The sequence below is a fragment of the Mus musculus genome, chromosome 17 (genome assembly GCF_000001635.26).
Source record: "Mus musculus strain C57BL/6J chromosome 17, GRCm38.p6 C57BL/6J".
NCBI lineage: Eukaryota > Metazoa > Chordata > Mammalia > Rodentia > Muridae > Mus > Mus musculus.
In genome coordinates, this window is record NC_000083.6 from 42,570,188 (window position 1) to 42,590,909 (window position 20,722).

The following is a 20,722-nucleotide window of genomic DNA, read 5'->3' on the forward strand; positions in this document are numbered from 1 at the left end:
TAACATTTGTGATTGTGGCTCTCATGTGCATGTATGGTATGGAATTGTGATAACTCAGCAAAGTGTTACCAAAGCACACTGTGGTTCATCTATCAGGCATGACTGTCGAACCCCTTTATCCTTGCTGGAAACTCTAACTGGAATGGACTCCTCTGATTGATTTCCTGCACCTCCAAATGCAGCTTATACAGGAATCACCTTTTCTGGTCTAAGACCTAACACTAGTGATGCCCTGTGGAAGAATTACAGATGTCTATTTCCAGGGTCCTGTTGCTTTTCATCTCATCAAACAGAGTGAGCACCATCCAGACCTATACGTTCCAGACATCCTGTAACTTATGTTATCCATGTAGATATCTATATAGATATTGTGCAAATGAAGTAGTTCTTCTCATAAGGACAACACTTGGACATTCTGTTCATTCTATCCTCTCAAGAATCCCACTAAGATTCTTATAGGCTGTGCAAGAATTTAAAACGAGCCATGATGCTAGAAGGCTGTCCCTGTTCACTAGCTATGACAACTGAAGAGATGGAGAATTAAGGCCACCTACCCACCCATCTGATATATTTGGTATCAGGTAAGGCTAAGTCCAAAGCTGTGCTCTGAACTCCTATGCTCTAGTTCCTATACTTTATCTCTGTTTTCAAGGAAAAATGTGTAAATTACAAGGTCCCTGATTACCTGGTGAGTCTCATTTTTGTTGTGTCCTGGAGAAGAATACTAAGTCATAAAGTTCAAATGTGAACACCCACATACATAGTTTCCAGATCATATTCATCATTGTTGATGGCACCATAGGGGTTGAGCTTCAGATGCCCTCACAATCATTCCACAGCTCTCTCCCCTTCTGTTGAGCAGAGAAGTGTCCCATTATCTTTCAGTTTCTCAAGTAAACTCTAATGGAATCCAGAGGAGCCCACTTAAAAAAAAAAACTACTGTAGTTGTAATCGTCTGTTACATGACATAGATGTAGGTAATACAGCCATAGAGATATAGATGATATATATAGATGTACAGAGAGTTGGCAGTATTTTCTGATGCTCACATTCAACTCCTAAAAGATTGAAAACACAGCCCCCTTCTTTTATATTTTCAGGTCACTATGTATTGCAAACACCTCCTAGCTGGGATAAATGAGTACATGTGCTATTTATCTAGGTAGAGTTCACCAACATTGAAACCAAAATCAACTAGAATCAATGAAGTCCTTGTACAACATAGAGTGATTTTTCTCTCAGTTATATTTTATGTGATATACATCTGTCTACTCCAAATCTCATAATGCACTTGAGATATGATGACTGGAGATTGGAGATAAGGAACAGATATTTAAAGTAACTGAGAAAGGTCATTTAGATACACACATGTGTTGTTTTAATTCCAATCTGTGCAGTAGAATGATTTTCAGAATATATCCCACACCTTATTATGACCTGTGAATATGCATGTTGAAAGTTATACAATCTTTAAAAAGCAAAATGTTCAAGTGCATAGTAACCACAGTGGTAATATAGAGTTTTCTTGGTAGAATACACTAGTAGCTTGAGATGTTAGGCTATTGATGCTAACTGATGTTGTCTTACTGAATTCCCATTGGCTTCTGAAACACTTGCCTTTTGCTACCTTTTCACAAGAAGCATGCAAATTGTTTATAGTAGCACAGTACAGAAGCAATGGAGCAAGGTACCTGTAGGCAGGTACATGGATAAGGACAATGTAGTGAGAGGTGCCTGTGGTACACCTGAAATATTATTTTCCATAAAGAAAATCAATGCTGGGGCCTAGCAAACACAGAAGTGGATGCTCACAGTCAACTATTGGATGGATCACAGGGCCCCCAATGGAGGAGCTAGAGAAAGTACCCAAGGAGCTAAAGGGGTCTGCAACCCTGTAGGTAGAACAACAATATGAACTAACCAGTACCCCCCGGAGCTCGTGTCTCTAGCTGCATATGAAAGAGAGGCCCATCGGTCTTGCAAACTTTATATGCCTCAGTACACGGGAACACCAGGGCCAAGAAGTGGGAGTGGGTGGGTAGGGGAGTCAGGGGGAGGGTATGAGGGACTTTTGGGATAGCATTGGAAATGTAAATGAAGAAAACACCTAATAAATTTTTTTAAAAAACAAAAAAAAAAGAGAAAAGAAAAAAGAAAATCAATATCCTGTCACATGCAACAAACTAGCTATACTTGGGGTATATGACAATGACTTAAATAAGTTAAATAATCTCCCATGTGTGACAGTTAAAATCAAAGTAAACCTGAATGTAAAACAGTGATAACCAGCAATGGGGAAAGGAGAAGGAATGGCTAAAGAGAGGCAAGATTGAGCCCGATTAATATGTACAACGAAGAACACTATCAAAAGTACAGGCAAATGAATAGGGTCATCACTTTGCTCCTCTGGACAATGAAGCCTGGTTCCATCACACCACAATGAGCTGTGAATCCAAAGCTGATGGACACTCCCTCACTAGCCTTTTCCTCTAGAGGACCTATCACCTAGAGACGGCCACTTCTAGCCTGCTGACATGTTTCCTGCCATGTTCCTCCGCTTTGTCTTTTCTTCTGTTTGCCCTGACTTAAAGGAAGTAGGCCTCTTCAGAGTCTGGTCAAGGCACTACAGATGATAAAAGGCAAGAGCATGGTTGTTTTTCTTCAAGGAAAAATTAAATAAAATAAAATATTTAGTTACCAACTGAGTTACAATAAGTTTAATACTCGACTCTTAATAAAATTGCATGTGAATGATCAAATAGAGTTTTACGCCAAAATACATTCCTGCTGCCTTACTCCAAAAATAATCTATTTTTTGTTGTTGTTTTTTGGATTTTACCATGGTTCTTGAAAATCAAATTTTCAAGTTCATGGAACATTTCTGTTCTTAATCTCTTTTCATAAGCTCATCTGTTCATTTTATTTTACTGGAATAAAGCTACATTTAAATGGTTGCCCATTGAAAGAAGGCAGTTTAAATTAAGAACTGTCTGGATATGGTAACACATGCCTGTAGTTTTAACATAAGACAGGTATGAGGTGAATCAGAAACAGCTTTGGATACTTAGAAATAATAATAATAATTATTATTATTATTGTTGTTGTTATTATTACTATTATTATTATTATGAATAAACCAGTTTTCTAGGATTTTACATTTTCTATTTAAGAGTCTACCTCTTTTTTTCCTGGACTCTCCAAAACCTGATAGCTACCCACTTGATTCTAGTCATTTACCTTTCAAGTGTCCTTCAAGTGACAAGCACTGAGTCAGTTACCAAGAGCCCAAACAGAATATGCAGTCTGTTCAAAGATTCAGATGTTATTAACACACAGGCATGCACACTACCAGCACAAATAGCATCTGGGATTGAGAACTGGGGAAGTTTTTGGTAAGACACTGTTTGTTTCCCTGAATCATTGGATGCCTTGGGGCAAGCAACACCAGCTCAGGGGGAAGCCACTGAGAGTCTGGGCTTATGGAGCCAAGCCTCAATAACTCCTGTTTCTTACTGCATTCTACCCCAAGGATCGACTCTCTTTCCTTTATCAATCATTATGATAATTCTAGATCCTTCTAGCTCCGACGGTATCACAAAAACTTATGGAAGCCGAGCACACGGGATTTAAATTGTGTGTTTTGAATTGGTAGGAAAAACCAATGCCACGATATTTTCCCCAAAATTCCCTAATGTTTTAACTCTATTTTCCTTTGTCACCATGTTAATCCTTTTTCATACATGCTTTTTAAAGCTGTGTTAAAGTCCACGGTTTAGTTAATAAATTACGTTTAAGGACTCTACGTTTAAGGACTCCTGCAAAGGTCACTGTTAACATCCCCTGGTAGATTACACTGGCATGAGTGGACTCATCCCTCCCATCTCGCCCTTCACCCTCCTCTAAGATCATCTCCTCAAGACACCTTCTGTGCCTTAATCCTTTCGGGTCTTTTGAAATCAGCTCTTCTTCTTTATCTGCACTATGTCCCAGGCAGATTTCCCAAAGCCCTTCTTAACTCTTCTATCACAGTGCAACCAATTGCCAAGGGCTCCTTTTTCTTAAGACATTTTCAAGCTTTGTTTTCATCCCCATGGCCCTGGCCACTCCTTCATCCAAGGTCTCATAAGTTATCATTTCTTTCCAAAGCCCAATAAGTGTGAGAATGTACAACCATCTCCCTCCCTCCCAACCAAGTAATCCACCTTCCACCATGCCACCAGACTATTGGTTAGTAGTTCTAGAAATTACAAACACCATAACTTCCTGGTCAGTTTATGCAGAACAACTGCTGCCCACTTTTCTGCTAAGCATCACCCCTACTTTAATCATAAGAGCAATAGTTAACATGTTGGTACTGCATCCTCCCTGACAGGTAGGGTCCTGAATGGTACCTTTCTTATTCACTACACCTCAAACTACCTTTTGATGGTATTGTTTCCTCTTCCCTTTTTGCAAGCCTGCCAAAAGCACTGAATTAGGGTTGCAAACCCAGGCAGTGTGAGCCTGTGCTCTAAACCTGTGCTCCCCCCATCTAGGTTCCTCCCTCATTTCTATAATTACACATCTGTCCAGAAGTAGCTTTCCTCTCCTTTCTCCTGACAATTATGTCCTTCCTCGGTCCTAAATTAGTAACTCTAAGACCCAGGCAGAGCTGTGAACTTTTTTTTTTTTTTGCTTTAATCACACAGCTTGTTTTATTGCATCTACTTAACAATTATCTCAAGCCAACAGTGTACATGAACCCCTTCTTCATCCCTATTGCAACCCTCAAGGTAAATAAATCCGGAGGAACTGAAGGTGTCAGACACAACAGGCTGAGCCTTGAGAAACTGGCTGATTCTCTATAAACTTTCAACTGCAATGAGTAAATAGATCACCAGTACAGTGGAGAGGCCACTCACTTCTCCCTCTTCTTGCTAGCTGTTCTCAGAAGACTAGAAACAAGGTTGCTGGGCAAGGCTGTGTTCATGGGAGACTCAGAGGGAGATGGGATGCAGAAGCAGGGAGAATACCTGCTTGGGCCTGTTCCTCAGTCAACAGGAGAGAAAAATCAAAGGAACACTGATGAAGCAAATGCTTATCTAGACCTAGTATCTGCATGCCTTATTCTTCTCCTTAGCTTTTATAGGACACAAATCTGTCTTTGAAATCCTGCCTTCTCATTCACACTTGTACTTCACACTTTAACTTCAGGCTTCAAGAGGTACTTGTTGAAATGAAATGAACAAAAAGAAGAAGAACCAAGGCCACAAAGAACAAGCAAAGAAAATTAACAGCACTTACAAGCAGTACTTATGTAAATTCCTTCCCTGGGTAATGAGGACTGGTAATGCCCTAGCCCGTCCACTATATACAAGTAGTCAGAACCTAATAAAAACCCAAATGAATGAAGCAGCCATCAATGGGAATCATTTTTTATTCAGATTCAGGGATGCAAGAAAAACATTTAAGGGTTTCAGACAAAGCTGATTTCCATTGAGGACTACTTCCCATCACTACCAGCATAGAACTCAGCACTCAGCCACCATAGAATAGAAGAGTCCTGAGACCTAGTCCTACCAAATGGCCCCACACTATCCCAGTGATCAGCTGCCTAAGTAAACCGCAGACACAGCATCCCTGACCCTACACTAAGAAATGAAGGAGGAAGAAGAAGAGGAGCGGGAGAAGGAGGAGGTAATGATATGATGGCAATGTGTTAATGATAAAAAAAGATGTCAGGATGGTAAAAGTAAAAATAATACCTAATAAATAAAACTTGTAAACATTTTCTTAATATCTCAGGCAAATCCTGTTTGGCATAAGGATAGGTTTATCATAAGGAAAAGAGAATATCAAAGATGTCCTTCCTAATATTCAGAAAGTCCTAGCCTAGTTTCCATTTGCAATTTCCTAACAAACCCTGGATTCGAGAAAAAGAGGGGAAATATACAAAATATAAAAATATAATATAAAGGCAAGAGTGAGGCCACAATTGAATGTTAGGAAGAGTGGAGAGGCAAGGATGTGAAAAAGTGTGTCCATGAGTGATGCTGTGTCCATCTTCATACCTCTGGATGGATCTCCAGCACAGCAGAAGACTTCCTGACTGCGGTTACAGTATGCAGCCTGGAAAGAAAAGGAGAGACATGAAAATGCATATAGACAGACACATGTACATGTATGTATGTGCATGAGCACATATTATCATGTCACCTTAACTACTGTTACCACTTATTCGGAGGAGCCTGGGGGAGCAGGTGTGACCTAAATGTATTGTATACATGTATAAAAGTTTTTTAAAAACCTATTTCATATAAAGTAGTATAAAAAAAAACTTGTTGGGGGAAAAAGACTATCAACATAAGAGTTCAGCTTAAAGGAGAAGAAAACTAATAATTCAGAATATTCAAAATGAAAAGAAAAGTATCTCTTGGGCAAAGCTTTACACATACAGGCCTCCACTTTGCAGCTCATTCCCTGTGATATAAAAGCTGTAATTCATTGCACTCATTCATCTGGAAATGCAGCCTGCAAATTAGGGCAGTCAAGGAGACTTAATGGTTAACAGGCATCCCAGGATTTAGGGTGTTGTTTTCCCTTGGGCCTCAACCATCTGAAGTATTCGAAACATGAAAGGCCTCCATCCCATATAGCACAGCCCACTGAGTCTTTGGATATTGTTTTCTGTGCAAGCATATGAAGTCTATTTCTCCTGTCAGCAGCCACAGATGACCTCATAGGTCTCTGCGAGCAAAGAACTGTAACTCTGCCCTCCATTGCCAGCGCTCCCTCCTCAGCCTCTTTTTATCATCTTCCAAACACGGCTGTAATGAGAACCACCTGGGAGAGAGAGTCGGTCAGTCAAAAGGCTGAAACACCAGTACAGCCTGGACCAGTGAAAAGCCAGTCTCTGCTGGTGAGGTTTTCAGAGTTCCTGGGATAACTCCACTACTCAGCCACAAGAGGCTACATGTAGACACCCGAGTGAAGAGTGCTGTGTCGTTTCAAGTAGGAGTCTTCTCTATGTTAGGGATTTTAGGGTCTGTTTTGTTTTTTGACTGACTCATTACCTTCTGCCAAAACTTCGGGGAGCTTGGCTGTGGAAAGGGAAAGTTCCGTTTTACTTTGCTGGGACTGTTCAAATTAACTCAAAATTTATTTTCACAACCTCGCATTCGATCCAGTAGCTTTTCTATTTGAATTCAATGGTTTTCTTCTTCAAAGCAAATCCAGTTCAGATCCCAGAAACAGAAGGAGCAAAGATATCCTCAGTTAACCTCATTTCAGGCCAGTGACTTGCCCTGAACTGGCGTCACCTCACTTCCTGTCACCCTAGGAGCACGTAGCCTCTTAAGAACAAAGATAAACAAGAATTCATTTTATTCTCTTTATTTATAAGATAAACTCTGATAGCCACCTTCCACCCATCTGCTCTACTCTGGAACAGACCCTTTTAAAGCCTACAGCTCAACACCTCTTCAAAATGGTTTCCTGAGAGCCGCTTCAGCCTGTAGAATCCAGAGTCTCTTCACTGCCTCAGCCCCAATGCCAGCTTCCCCAAAGGAAGCAGAAACTGGGGGGGAATGAACCAGCCTTAGTCCTATTCAGAAAAACAGTCACTGTATTTCATATAAATATTTAATGAGAACAAGCAAACTGAGCTGTCTCTTGCTTGACTGAGTTTCCTAAAGCCTTGTGGCCCAAAGTCACTTTCTGTCCCTCTTTCCCTTGCTGGATGCTAAATATTTATGTGCTGTTCACACTTGTGAATAAACGTGCAAATCACAGAACTAGTCTGTCGCAAAATTCTGAGTTAGGTGAAATGTGCTTCTAGCGGTCCCTGTCATGTTCTCATTTTTAAATAAAGAAGTGCCCCGTTACTGTCTCCCAAAATTCTCTGTGAACATGATTCTCTCTATTCTCCCTACCTGCATTCACAATAAAAACTCAAGGGCTAATAAGGGCAAAGCTTTATTGCTTCCTGAAGAGACACTTGTTTGTATTTGGATTTAGCTGTTCATTTCCAAAGAGAAGACATGAACTACTAACAGTGTGAAAGGCCGCCCATCCATAGTGGTCACATCGGCCTTCCCCACACATCCTTTCCTTCAGTTATTACAACTTCCTATTATCAACTCATCTCATCCTTAGGATTTAAGCAACTAATTTGCCTTTCAGTAGTCAGACTATGGGAAACTGCTGTGCACACAGAGACTACCAAAGGCTGACCACACAGAGACTACCAAAGGCTGACCACACAGAGACTACCAAAGGCTGACCACACAGAGACTACCAAAGGCTGACCACACAGAGACTACCAAAGGCTGACCACACAGAGACTACCAAAGGCTGACCACACAGAGACTACCAAAGGCTGACCACACAGAGACTACCAAAGGCTGACCACACAGAGACTACCAAAGGCTGACCACACAGAGACTACCAAAGGCTGACCACACAGAGACTACCAAAGGCTGACCACACAGAGACTACCAAAGGCTGACCACACAGAGACTACCAAAGGCTGACCACACAGAGACTACCAAAGGATGACCACACAGAGACTACCAAAGGATGACCACACAGAGACTACCAAAGGCTGACCACACAGAGACTACCAAAGGCTGACCACACAGAGACTACCAAAGGCTGACCACACAGAGACTACCAAAGGCTGACCACACAGAGACTACCAAAGGCTGACCACACAGAGACTACCAAAGGCTGACCACACAGAGACTACCAAAGGCTGACCACACAGAGACTACCAAAGGCTGACCACACAGAGACTACCAAAGGCTGACCACACAGAGACTACCAAAGGCTGACCACACAGAGACTACCAAAGGCTGACCACACAGAGACTACCAAAGGCTGACCACACAGAGACTACCAAAGGCTGACCACACAGAGACTACCAAAGGCTGACCACACAGAGACTACCAAAGGCTGACCACACAGAGACTACCAAAGGCTGACCACACAGAGACTACCAAAGGATGACCACACAGAGACTACCAAAGGATGACCACACAGAGACTACCAAAGGCTGACCACACAGAGACTACCAAAGGCTGACCACACAGAGACTACCAAAGGCTGACCACACAGAGACTACCAAAGGCTGACCACACAGAGACTACCAAAGGCTGACCACACAGAGACTACCAAAGGCTGACCACACAGAGACTACCAAAGGATGACCACACAGAGACTACCAAAAGCTGACCACACAGAGACTACCAAAAGCTGACCACACAGAGACTACCGCATAAGGAATCCAGGTAATCATAGTCTTGCATCTCAAGTTGTCGATCTTGTCCCTTTGTCACAGCAACAATGACAATATCGATATTTATTTATAAATTTTATGATTTTTATTTGATCATATATTCATAGGGTAGTAAATTCAAAGTTCAAAAGAGTTGTCACTTGGCCAATGTGAGAGATAAAATTCCAGGTCTTCCTGATCTTTCTCTAATACCTCTTACTAAAGAAAACCAGTGTTGAATAATACCTTGTCACCAAGTAATAATTAAAGAGTAATGGAGACCCTGAAACCTCTACCTCCTTAGCCAAGACAATGATTTGAGATGCATTTTCTACTTTTTACCCAAAGATAGGCAACTCATGGACACAGAAGACCTCCCCACCACTACTGGCCCAGCTCTTTCCTCGCTCTGAGTATTGGACCTTTAGGGGGAAAAAAAGTTCTGAAGTCTCAAACTCTTGTACACTGTGCATCAAAAACAGTATAGACTTTTTGAAAAGCTAGTATTTAAGTAACAATTCCTACCCTACTGTCTTTGGGCTATATAAATAAGAGCGGCTTCTCCAATCTTACCCTTACTTAAACCTGTTTCTTCATCTAATACAGAGAAAGAACAGCTTCTATCTTTCAGAATATAACTAAAAGAACCAGGCAGAGGTGATAAAGAGAGAGGAATGGCTTCATTGCCCTTCACTCTCACTTCTGCTTGAGTCCTTGCATTTTCTAGCCAAGAGTTCTGATGACCCAAACAACAGTGGCAAATAATTCCTTCACATGAATTTATTGTTGAATCAGTGCCACATAGAACAGCATTCTTGGACTGATATGGATTTAATATCCAAGAAGGAAGTCCACAACCAGTAAATATGCACAAAATGGCATCCTGGCTGCTCTAGGATCAAAACCAGAATGCTGTTCTCAATATCTGGCCATCATCCAACCCATACATATCTGATGACTTGGCTTCCGGTATTTTTATGAATGTAAAACAGAAACCTCCTAACCCAGCTACTTAGGAATTTAGTTCTAAGCCAAGTGTTTACTTAAATCACCACAGCATTTTAAGACAAAGAAACATAATTACGTTCTAGCTTCAGAATTTTACCTAAAGTCTTCCAAAGATTTCTTCTTCGTTCCTCTCAAACCACCAGCCTGGCAACAGGCAAATCTGTAATCAATGACCTGGTAGATGATTGGATTGTACATCGCTGCTGATTTTGCAAGGAGTGTGGGCACCACGGAGAGCTGTATGGGGATGGAGTCTGGCCTTCCAAAAGCTGACCACACAGAGACGACCGCATAAGGAATCCAGGCAATCAGGAAACCAGCACAAATCAGCATTGCCACCTGGCACAGGGAAAGGAACAGACAGCAGGATCAAGAGAATTCATAAGCAATCCAGAGTAAGTTACCAGTGTGGAAAAGGAGCAATTCACTCTGAAAACATTCATTTTTGACCACAAGAATTGCTTCCAGTGAACTTCTGAGAACTTGGCACAATTCTTTATCCCATTTACATGGCCTATCCATTCACCACTTTAGAATTTGAATGCACCCAAAACCTCAAACTGTAACCCTGTAATAGCTGTCAGATTTTGCCTACATTTGAAGCACGAGATCATAATAAAAGGATGCCAGTTCTCTTGAGCTTGCCAGAGTTCTCAACCCACAACCACTTAAAGACCTGACAGAAAATAAGTTCATCTTGATGAAATCTTTTGCCTCAGGAAACTGAGAAGTGTTGCCCTGGTTTTAAATTCTAACGTGCATTTTCTTCAAAGATTTCTATGAAATGTTATTTCTTCTCCTCAAGATTTTCACAATTTGAGGTTCATGTTATAGGAATTTCCCAAATATAAAGAAAAAGGAGTTACAGGGCTTCTGACAAAGCAATATGGAAGTGATTTTTCTCTCACAAAATTAGCATCGTAACTGTCAGAACACAGATTGATTGGCAATACAATTTAAAATACCCTCACTGGTTTTCACCATCCCAAACCCAGTCCCTTTAATGATGTAACCCTAACTACTGCCCTATAGCTGCTGATCTTGACAAATTATCTCAGTTCAGGTAAACAAACAGTTTTAGCAAATGCTTTTGGCAAGACATTAAACTGGGCACTATGGGACATCCCAGAATGCTCCTGTTCCTGAGCTGTCTCCTTCTAGAGTACAAACAGTAGCAGATCACAGCTGAATATGGTTTGGGGTCCAGCTCAGAAGAGAACATTTGTTTCTTATTGGAAGGAGTAAGAGCTTCATGGTGAATGTTGCCTAGATCCTGCACTTGGGCAAGTTGAAATAGTAGTAGTGAGGAAAATGCCAAGAAAACATCCCATGCATGAGTGGGTTTGTACAGAAACAAGTGAGGGTATCATCTAGATTTAGGAAAGTCGTGCGAGTTGGTGAGACCTGGAGGAGAGACAATACTCGTGTGAAACATATTACTGAGCTTTCCTTGTGCTCCACGTGCTCTGCAGCTCTCAGAGGTTCATGAGCAGAAACATCGAAGGTGAACCTATAGGAAGAAACTGCTGAGAGACAACAGCAGCTAGAGAGACTGACCGTTCCTTATTCATTCAGACAAGTCATATTGAGAATCTGTGCTTTGTGTGGAAGACATAGAAAGGAAAAGCAGACACATCCCTGCCCACTTAGAATTTCTACTCTTAGCACATTCATTTAGACAAATGTTGAAACAATAAATAAGAGTGTTTCAACGAGAGTACTAATGCTAGAAAATTAAGTCCAGGCTCTGGATTTTATTTTAAGTGAGCTATTTCAGGCTCAACTTGAAAGCAAGTGTTACTAAGTTCTAAGTGTCCTTACACTGATGTTTTTTCCAGTGAGATAAACAATGAAATTATATTTAAGTCAACTTCCTGAAGATACTTCCCTTTTTGTTTGCTTGTACTTATTTTAATCTTCTTGGTGTATCTTCAACTTTAAGAGTTCCCAGCATCTCCTCACCCTCCTGGTTTTATGAAGTTGACATAGCAGGTAGCACATGACTCAGATCAGACCAATCAGAGGTCTAAACTCCCCTGACTACAGGAGCAGGGATAAGGACTTAATCAAATTCATCTTTGATATGTAGTGAAGCTCACTTTTATCTCTGAGTCTCCTCAGATCTTGGGAAGATGTAAGAATGCTAACAAAGATCTGTTCAATTCATCTTCCCATCACCTAACTTAAAAAGGCAGCAGCCATCCTTGATATCCTGGTCATGATGAGCTATGAAGAGGATTGATGACAAGAAGTGAGACCCAACCCCTGCTGTATATACATGGTAAAATATTTATAGAAGCTCCTTTGTTTTAATGGCACAGCTGGATGTTTAGTTTTCTGACAATAAAGCTTGTGTGTGTGTGTGTGTGTGTGTGTGTGTGTGTGTGTGTGTGTGTTCATACATATGCATGTGCATTTCCATATGAGTATGCAGAAGCATAATTGTTATAGCCAGGGAATGATCCAAAGCTTGTCTGTGACCTGAAGAGCAGCATGGATGGGGGATGTGTTGCCATGGAAACCTACCTTTGTGAGATACGTAAGAATGAAGTAAAAGGCTGAATTTATTGATGGAATGCTTGCTTAGCATGTGCTCTATCTCCCAAAATACACATACACACAGCTTGGAAAATATGCTCTAATGTCTGCAGTTATAAACGTTCACTCAAGAATCTCAAGGCTCAAGAGGCTGAAGAGCGTAGCCTGTCTTCCAGAGGACCCACATTCAGTGCCCAGTATTCACAACCAGTTATAACTCCAGCTCCAGAAAATGGAATAACTTTTCTGGCCCCTGTGGGTTCCTGTACTTACTTTCACATTTCCACACTCAGACACACACACACCAACACAGAAACACACACAGACACACACACAGACACACACACACCAACACAGACACACACAGAGACACACACACAGACATACACACAGACACACACACACACCAACACAGACACACACACACACACACTAGAAATTAATAAATCTTTTTAAAAGAAAGAAAGAAAGAATTTCAAAGCTCATCTTCAAAACTAATGGTAGGCAAGAAACACCTCAGTAGTGAGCACTTAGTTCCACTTTTCAGCAAACATGGATGCCCCGAGAGATGAATCAAATGAGCCCAGGACTTCAGCTGGGTCCGGCAACAATACTTCTGCATCTTCAACTAAAAATTCTCTTCTGCAATCAACACTTCTAATCCATTGCAACTAAACACTCGCCACTTTCTCCCTCTGAAGCTGCTCTTCTGTCATCCTGCAGAAGCATACTCAGGAGTCCTTTCTGTTTGGTTTAGTGTGATTTTTGCTTGGAAAGAGTAGATGCCCCGAAGTGAGACCCCTTTTTTCTTAAATTCCCAAATAAATGCTAGCGACATAAATAAAGCGTGTGTTAGCAACTGCATAGAGACTTAACATAGCCCCATCTTTGATTCTAGGGTGAGTAATAGGATGGTTTTATGTCATCTCAAAATCCATTTTCTGCACTGTCGCCAAAGCCATTGACAGAAAATAGATTAGCAAAAAGCCCATAATATTTTCTCCTTCTATGGGAATGTGCAATAGGAACAAAAAAAGGTTTATAACATTCGTACCGTTACACCTTTTTATAAGATAAAGAACTAGATGTAATGTAGATTTCAAAACAGCAAATTAAGTGCCATGGGCGGAGCTTCTGGCTAGCAAGTAAATCACAGTAAGTAGAAATTGAGTCTAGCGCAGAAGGGATAAGAGTGGAATGTGTTGTGAAATGTGCTAAACGATGGTGCTTGTGTATGGACACAGCATCAAAGTGAGGCACATTCATTCCTTTTGACCTCAGTTTGAATTATATCACACATCATTCATTTAAAATTATACTGCAATATTAATCGTTTAAATACTAAGTCTGGCTGAGTGAGATAACTCACAGAGCAAAGGTGCTTGTCACTAAACCTGACAACTTGAGTTTGATCCCAGGGACTCACACTGGGGAAAAAAAAACAATTCCTGCAAGCTGTCTTTTGACATCCATGCATGAAATGGAACAATCATGGGCATGCACGCACACACACACACACACACATGCCTAAGTTAATTAATTAACTAGATAACTCATTAATGTTTAAGCTATTTTAATATATTTGCCACACACTCTCTAAAACCTTTGTGACATTTTTCCAGAGCTTAGACTTGAGCTTAAAGTTTTCATCAATGCATTTCTCGATTTTCCCACTTCAATCTCATTCCAATTTTCCAACATTTACCTCCCAGCCATCTTTGAGCCAGTGCTACCAGAGGCCCCAGCACCCACCATCCTTCCCAGGTTGTTTATTTTTTTTAGTGACTTTGCTCCCATCACTCTTTTTGGTTCACTGACAAAGCACTAAAACCCCCAGTTCCCAAATTAGACAGTTTTGTGGGAGGAAATTCTCACAAAATTCATGTTTAGCTTGTACAAAAGAATCACACATCTGCAATTTGCATCGCTTGAAATAATTTGCCACAGAAGACACAAGGATATCAGTATTCCCCAGCTGTAGCTCAAGTTGGCAGTAAGTAATGCCAAGTCATGCCACCTGGATGAGCTCCATTCCAGTGAACTAACTTGTTAACAGGGTCCTAAGATAATGGGCTAAGCTTAAATATTTGAAGTTATACATGACCCTGACTCATCAGAGCAGGTAAGGGTTTTAAGCAAAGAGTGTCCCTCTCAGTGTGAGGGACTCGGTAGAAGGACTGTACAGAAGTCTTTGGCTATGAGGTATTGTGCCTCTCCATAGTCTCCAGCTTAGGTTAGCCCCACTGACTATAAGAAGAACAAAAAACTGCTGCTGTATTCACAGGTATTTCCGAAGAGGAGTCCAGTTCCTCCCTCTGAGCTCCTTTGCTGGGATTTGAGTGAGGCATCAGCTGTACGATATACAGAATAATGAAATACATGGGAGAAAGCCATAGAATTTATGTGAAAGGTAAAACCCAGAAGAGGGGCCAAAGAGATAAGATGACTCCTCCACCGATAGCAAATTTGAATTACATCACCAAACAAGCAATAGCCATCCTAATTCAGTGCCTGGGGGGAGATCAGTGCACAGAGAGAACGTGGTGGTAGAGACTCCAGCTCACTGCTCAAAGGTGTATGATTGGTCCAAGCATGGGATGAAAAGACTAAGATATATTATAATAGACCTGCTCAGCAAGCACATAGATTTACCCACAACTAGTGAAAGTTGGATTTAAAGATAGTAATTTCATTTCCAGGGCATCTGCCTTACAGGTGTGAGTATGCTTGTCTCTGAGTGATACTATTAAAATGCAGAAAAGCCAGAAGCCAGCATGGATGCACACCTGTAATCCCAGCACTCAGGAGGCAGAAGCAGAGGGGAATAGCCATGAGTTCAAGGCAAATATTGATTTCAGTGTGAGTCCCAGGCCAGCTTGTAATGTAGAGTCTTTTTTTAATTAGGTATTTATTTCATTTACATTTCCAATGTTATCCCAAAAGTCCCCAAACACTCCTCCACCCACTCCCCCATCCACCCACTCCCACTTCTTGGCCCTGTCGTTCCCCTGTACTGAGGCATATAAAGTTTGCATGACCAATGGGCCCCTCTTTCCACTGATGGCCAACTAGGCCATCTTCTGACACATATGCAGCTAGAGACACGAGCTCTGGGGGGTACTGGTTAGTTAATAATGTTGTTCCACCTATAGGGTTGCAGATCCCCCCAGCTCCTTGGGTAATTTCTCTAGCTCCTCCATTGGGGGCCCTGTGATCCATCCAATAGCTGACTGTGAGCATCCACTTCTGTGTTTGCTAGGCCCCGGCATAGTCTCACAAGAGACAGCTCTATCTGGGTCCTTTCAGCAAAATCTTGCTAGTATATGCAATGGTGTCAGCGTTTGGAGGCTGATTATGGGATAGTATAGTCTTGACAAAAAGAAAGCAAAAAGAAGAAGAGAAGGGAATAGAACTGTGGCTGTAGCTTCTCTGTTCCTCAGTTCCCTCACACACACACAAATACACAAGTAACAATGTCTGGGCTCTCAGGCTACCTTCTAAGAGCCTAATTCATTCAACAGCCTAAACATTCCCACTTTGAGTTTTTCTGTGTTACCCACAGAATGACAAGGGAGGTCAACTGTCTCACACCCTCTTCCACAAACTTGCAAAGAAACTTTTCTGGAGTCTTTGGGGTGCCTGCCATCTGTTAGCCCTGGCTACAATCCAAGCAGAGAATATGAGCTCATGCTTTAAAAAAAAAAATTCCACACTTTCCAGTTGCAATTTTCTCAAACCTTAAAATACCACTACTCTAAAAACAAGCAAAAGCTGTGATTGAAAAGAGAGGAGACAAATTGGGTCATATCAGCTTGCCCATCTGTGTTCGGGAATTTAAATCTAAAACTGAACATGATATCCCCAGACTAAGCAATGGCTTGATCTAATGAATGGGGATAATCTCCAAGTGCCTATTCAACAAAATATGGGACCTGAAGGAGAGATGTTCATTATATGTGAGCCAAAGTCCTTAGGTGGGACAATCTTGCTTAGAATAGAGCAAAGAGCTACAGGACCCAACTAAAATTACTTTTGTCAACCTACCACAACAGGCCTTTAAATGACCCAACATGTTGGCAGAATCTTGGAGTTTTCAAGTCAATGATGATGTCATTTGATTTTAACTGCCCCCTCCCCCACTCTCTACCTCACATCCTTCCACAGATAAGAAAACCTAAGGCCTTGAGCACTGAATGGCTTTGCCCAAGGAGGGTAAGTCTGGAGTCTGGCTTATGAGTAATAGCCCTGATTTATGCTGAATAGAGCAGAACTTATCGAAAGATGCACTAGCTTAGAGTTGAGACTCAGAAATAGATGATACTCAAGTCCCAGTGATTGATTGGTTCTGGTGTAGAAAACACCAGCCTGTGTGAGGATTCTGGGCCTGGGTCTGCCCTCACTAGACCCTGAGACACATGACAGGATGCCTGGTGATCGGGGTCTTCATGTGTGTCCTAGCTCAGAGGCAGAGAGGCTGGAAAGTAAGCTCTTGGCTTTTTTTCTGCATTTATAATTTGAGTCATATTCCTCTCACCCATACTCCTCTAAGACAATTTTAAAAGTTGGAGATTTCTCAACATAGGGTTCAAGCACTGACCACCAAAATCATTAATAATGTAAGCAGTGTATGTCCTCTCGTGGCTAGGGGCATAATTGGGAATGACTACTACTTTGAAATTCATTTTGTTTTTTGTTATGTCTCTGCGTCTTAGGTTTTTTTTCCTTCCCTTCAACAAATATATATTAAGTACTTAGTATGTTAGAGGTGATGTGTTGGGTTCTGGGGACATGAAGTGACAGAAAGTCAAAGTGTCCCTACAGCCCCTATTGACCAGTCGTAAAAGACATTGAACAAGAAATCTCAAGAATGAGCATACAATTGCAAATTAATTAGAAATTTGGCAATTCTCAAGAAGTAATGATGTTTCTGTGAAACATCTTTAAGCGGAAATCCAGAACTCCATTTTTAAAATGTCTCTCTGAGGATTGACCTTTAAGCTTGGAAACGCTAAGGAGAACAAAGAGAAATAAATAATTAGTTTTCATTGTGGGGGCCAACAAGTGCATGCTGAAAGGAGCCTGATATAGCTGTCTCCTGAGAGGCCCTGCCAGAGCCTTACAAATACAGAGGCGGATGTTCATAGCCAACCATTGAACTGAGTGTGGGGTCCCCAATAGAGGAGTTAGAGAAAGGACTGAAGGAGATGAAGGGGATTGCAACCCCATAGGAAGAACAACGATATCAACCAACAAGAACCCCCAGAACTCCCAGGTACTAAGCCATTAACAAAGGAATACACATGGCTCCAGCTGCAGAGGATGGCCTTGTCAGGCACCAATGGGAGGAGAGGTCCTTGGTCCTATGAAGGCTCAATAGAAGCCCCAGGGTAGGGGAATCAAGGGCAGTGAGGTGGGAGTGGGTGGGTGGAGGAGCACCCTCATAGAAGGAGGAGGAGGGAGGATGTGATTGGTCATTTCCAGGAGGGAAGGAAACCGGGATAACATTTGAAATGTAAATAAAGAAAATATCCAATAAAAAAATAAGAGTAAAAAATAATAATAATTCGTTTTCTAAAAAGAGCAACCATTCCTCTCCCCGTAGCCTCCACATAGGGAGTGCCTTGAATCTCACACCTCACTGGCAGGTTTTCAATCAATAGGCCAACCAATGAAACAAGTCACTTGAGAGAAACAGAATTCATACCTTGGGGTTTTTTGTTTTTTAAGACTTCACAATCAAAGAAAAAAAAAGAGTAAAACAAACCAAATGTCCCAAAGAAAGAGATGGCTAAGCCAGAAGTCAAAGGACCAGTTCACAGTTATCAAGGCCACCTTTACTCAGGTATGCAGTGGAGCCATCACAGTTACCATCTAGCAAATGCTGGGCTGTGGAATGCAGAAGAGGACAGAACCAAACACTTGCCTGAATCTCATTCACTCTCTTGCAAAAAAGAGAGAGAGAGAGAGAGAGAGAGAGAGAGAGAGAGAGAGAAATATTTGACTCAATGGGACAGGTGCCTCTAAAGGCAGCATGCCCAATGCTCCGGTGACCTGTGTTAGGGAGACTTACACTATCCAGAGACAGTTAGAGCTGGTTTATGGTAGTGAAAGGGACATTAAGAGAAATCCAGGATCGTCATATTAACTACAGATCTGGACGTGATAGGTGATTAGTGTATACTAATAAACAAATAGTGAATGCCAAGGTATTTGAATAATAATGTTTCAAAAACAGAGGTAGCCTCTCTGACCTTACCTTCAAGCCACAGCACTATCCCCCTTCTTAGATGAGCTGCAAGAGGCTCGCTTCAGTGTGTGAATACTTTTCCCAGTGGAAATGCCCAATGGAATAACTAGATATTCATTTTGGGGCTTCTCAGTTTCAAAATAGAAATTTAAGCTTAGCTGGGCATGGTAAAGCATGCCTGTAATTCTAAAACCTGGGAGGTGGAGGCAGAAGGACCAGGAGTCCAAGACAAGACTCAAACAGTGATTTTTTGAGGCCACTTTGGGATACACAAGATCTGAAGAAAGGAAGAAAAGGAGGGAGGGAAGAAGGGAAGGAGGGAGGGAGGGAGGGAGGGAGGGAGGGAGGGAGGGAGGGAGGGAGGGAGGGAACATGAAACTTACAGAAGGGTAAAATAGTTGAAATAAAAAGCTTTGGGGGTTTTAGGTTGTGTTTGGGGGTGTGTGAAAAACAATTGACTGTCCCCAGCCAGAGGCCTAAGGGATGTAAAGAGTGAGCAAGAAAATCCAAGTAAATTTTCCACTCGAATAGGTGAAATGTCTATAGTGCAGAGACAAGAGAGGATGTCAGGGGAGTTGAAAACATATCCTGAACTGGCCTTTCTGAGCCAAGCACCAGAGAGCAGGGCTGTATGAACAAAGCAACAGAACCTCGTGCACCAATGAGGATGTACAAACTGAAAATGCATGCCTTCCTCATGGGCTCTTAGCCAAGTTCACAGAATCTACTGCACGAGTAATAGCAGAGAGTAGAAACACTGCCTACAGAGGCCTTGTGGGTAGGATAAAGAACATGCACAGTGCTATATGACATGACCAAAAGGAATTGGATAACTCATTAAAAAAAAAAAAACAGGTCAGTAAAGAACAAAATCCCAACCAGGATCCCTAACCAATTGGCACCATGACACTTTGAAGACCAAGGGCAGTCTCTGATGCTACTGAATTTGCCTTTATTGGCCATAATTAAACTTGTTTCATGGGGTCAATTGAAGACAGAAAAGTGAGATGATGTTGAGCCATAGAACCAGAGAGCACAAAAATATTGTGCTCTTGTGTGAAGGATGCACATATGTATATGCAAATACACACTATACTTCTGTCTGTAGTATGTGTACTACGAAAGTCAGAGAAACCATCTGAAAAAGAATAACTAGAGGGGATGGCAGGTTTAAAAGGGGTTGTAGACAGATACCACTTCATATTCTGCTAGATGAGCTCAGACCCAAAGAAGGCAAGTCAAGGTGATAACCCAGCTAGAAATACTTAAGAGGATGCAGACAATGGACTTACTTTGCCGCTGAGATCTTGGACTATAGCCTTGGAGTTACACACTTTAGACCAGTGGCATTGTAGAGAACAGAAGCTCTGAGTGGGTGAGAAGCAGAGCAGTCCTGAGCCCAGGCTGAGTGGAGGAAAGGCTTTTCTCCAGACAAAGAATGGGTCCCTGTGAGATTGTGTCTTCTTGCTTCAGTAGAAATCAATTGAAAACAGTGGGACTGCAAGGTAGATGTCCTAACTGGAAGTTACACTGGGTTTCCCCCCTACATTTACCTTTGTTTTGTGTTGGGGGCGGAGGGGGGGATGTGGTTTGCCTTCATGTGTATACAGCTTGAGCATTTCTGGTGGCTTACCAGGCCAAAGAAAGAGGTACCTGAGCCAGAAGTCAAAGGACC

General features: G+C 41.7%; 1 protein-coding gene across 2 annotated transcripts in view; it reads right to left on the reverse strand.

Moving 5' to 3' along the window:
• Positions 1 to 20,722, reverse strand: part of Opn5 (opsin 5) — a 54,652-nt gene that overhangs the window by 13,409 nt on the left and 20,521 nt on the right. For both annotated transcript variants that reach the window (XM_006524453.1, NM_181753.4), the window contains 2 exons: positions 10,360 to 10,601; positions 6,052 to 6,109 (listed from right to left, as the gene is read on the reverse strand). In XM_006524453.1, coding sequence (XP_006524516.1) covers positions 6,052 to 6,109; positions 10,360 to 10,601 — 300 coding nt within the window. The remainder of the gene's footprint in view (positions 1 to 6,051; positions 6,110 to 10,359; positions 10,602 to 20,722) is intronic.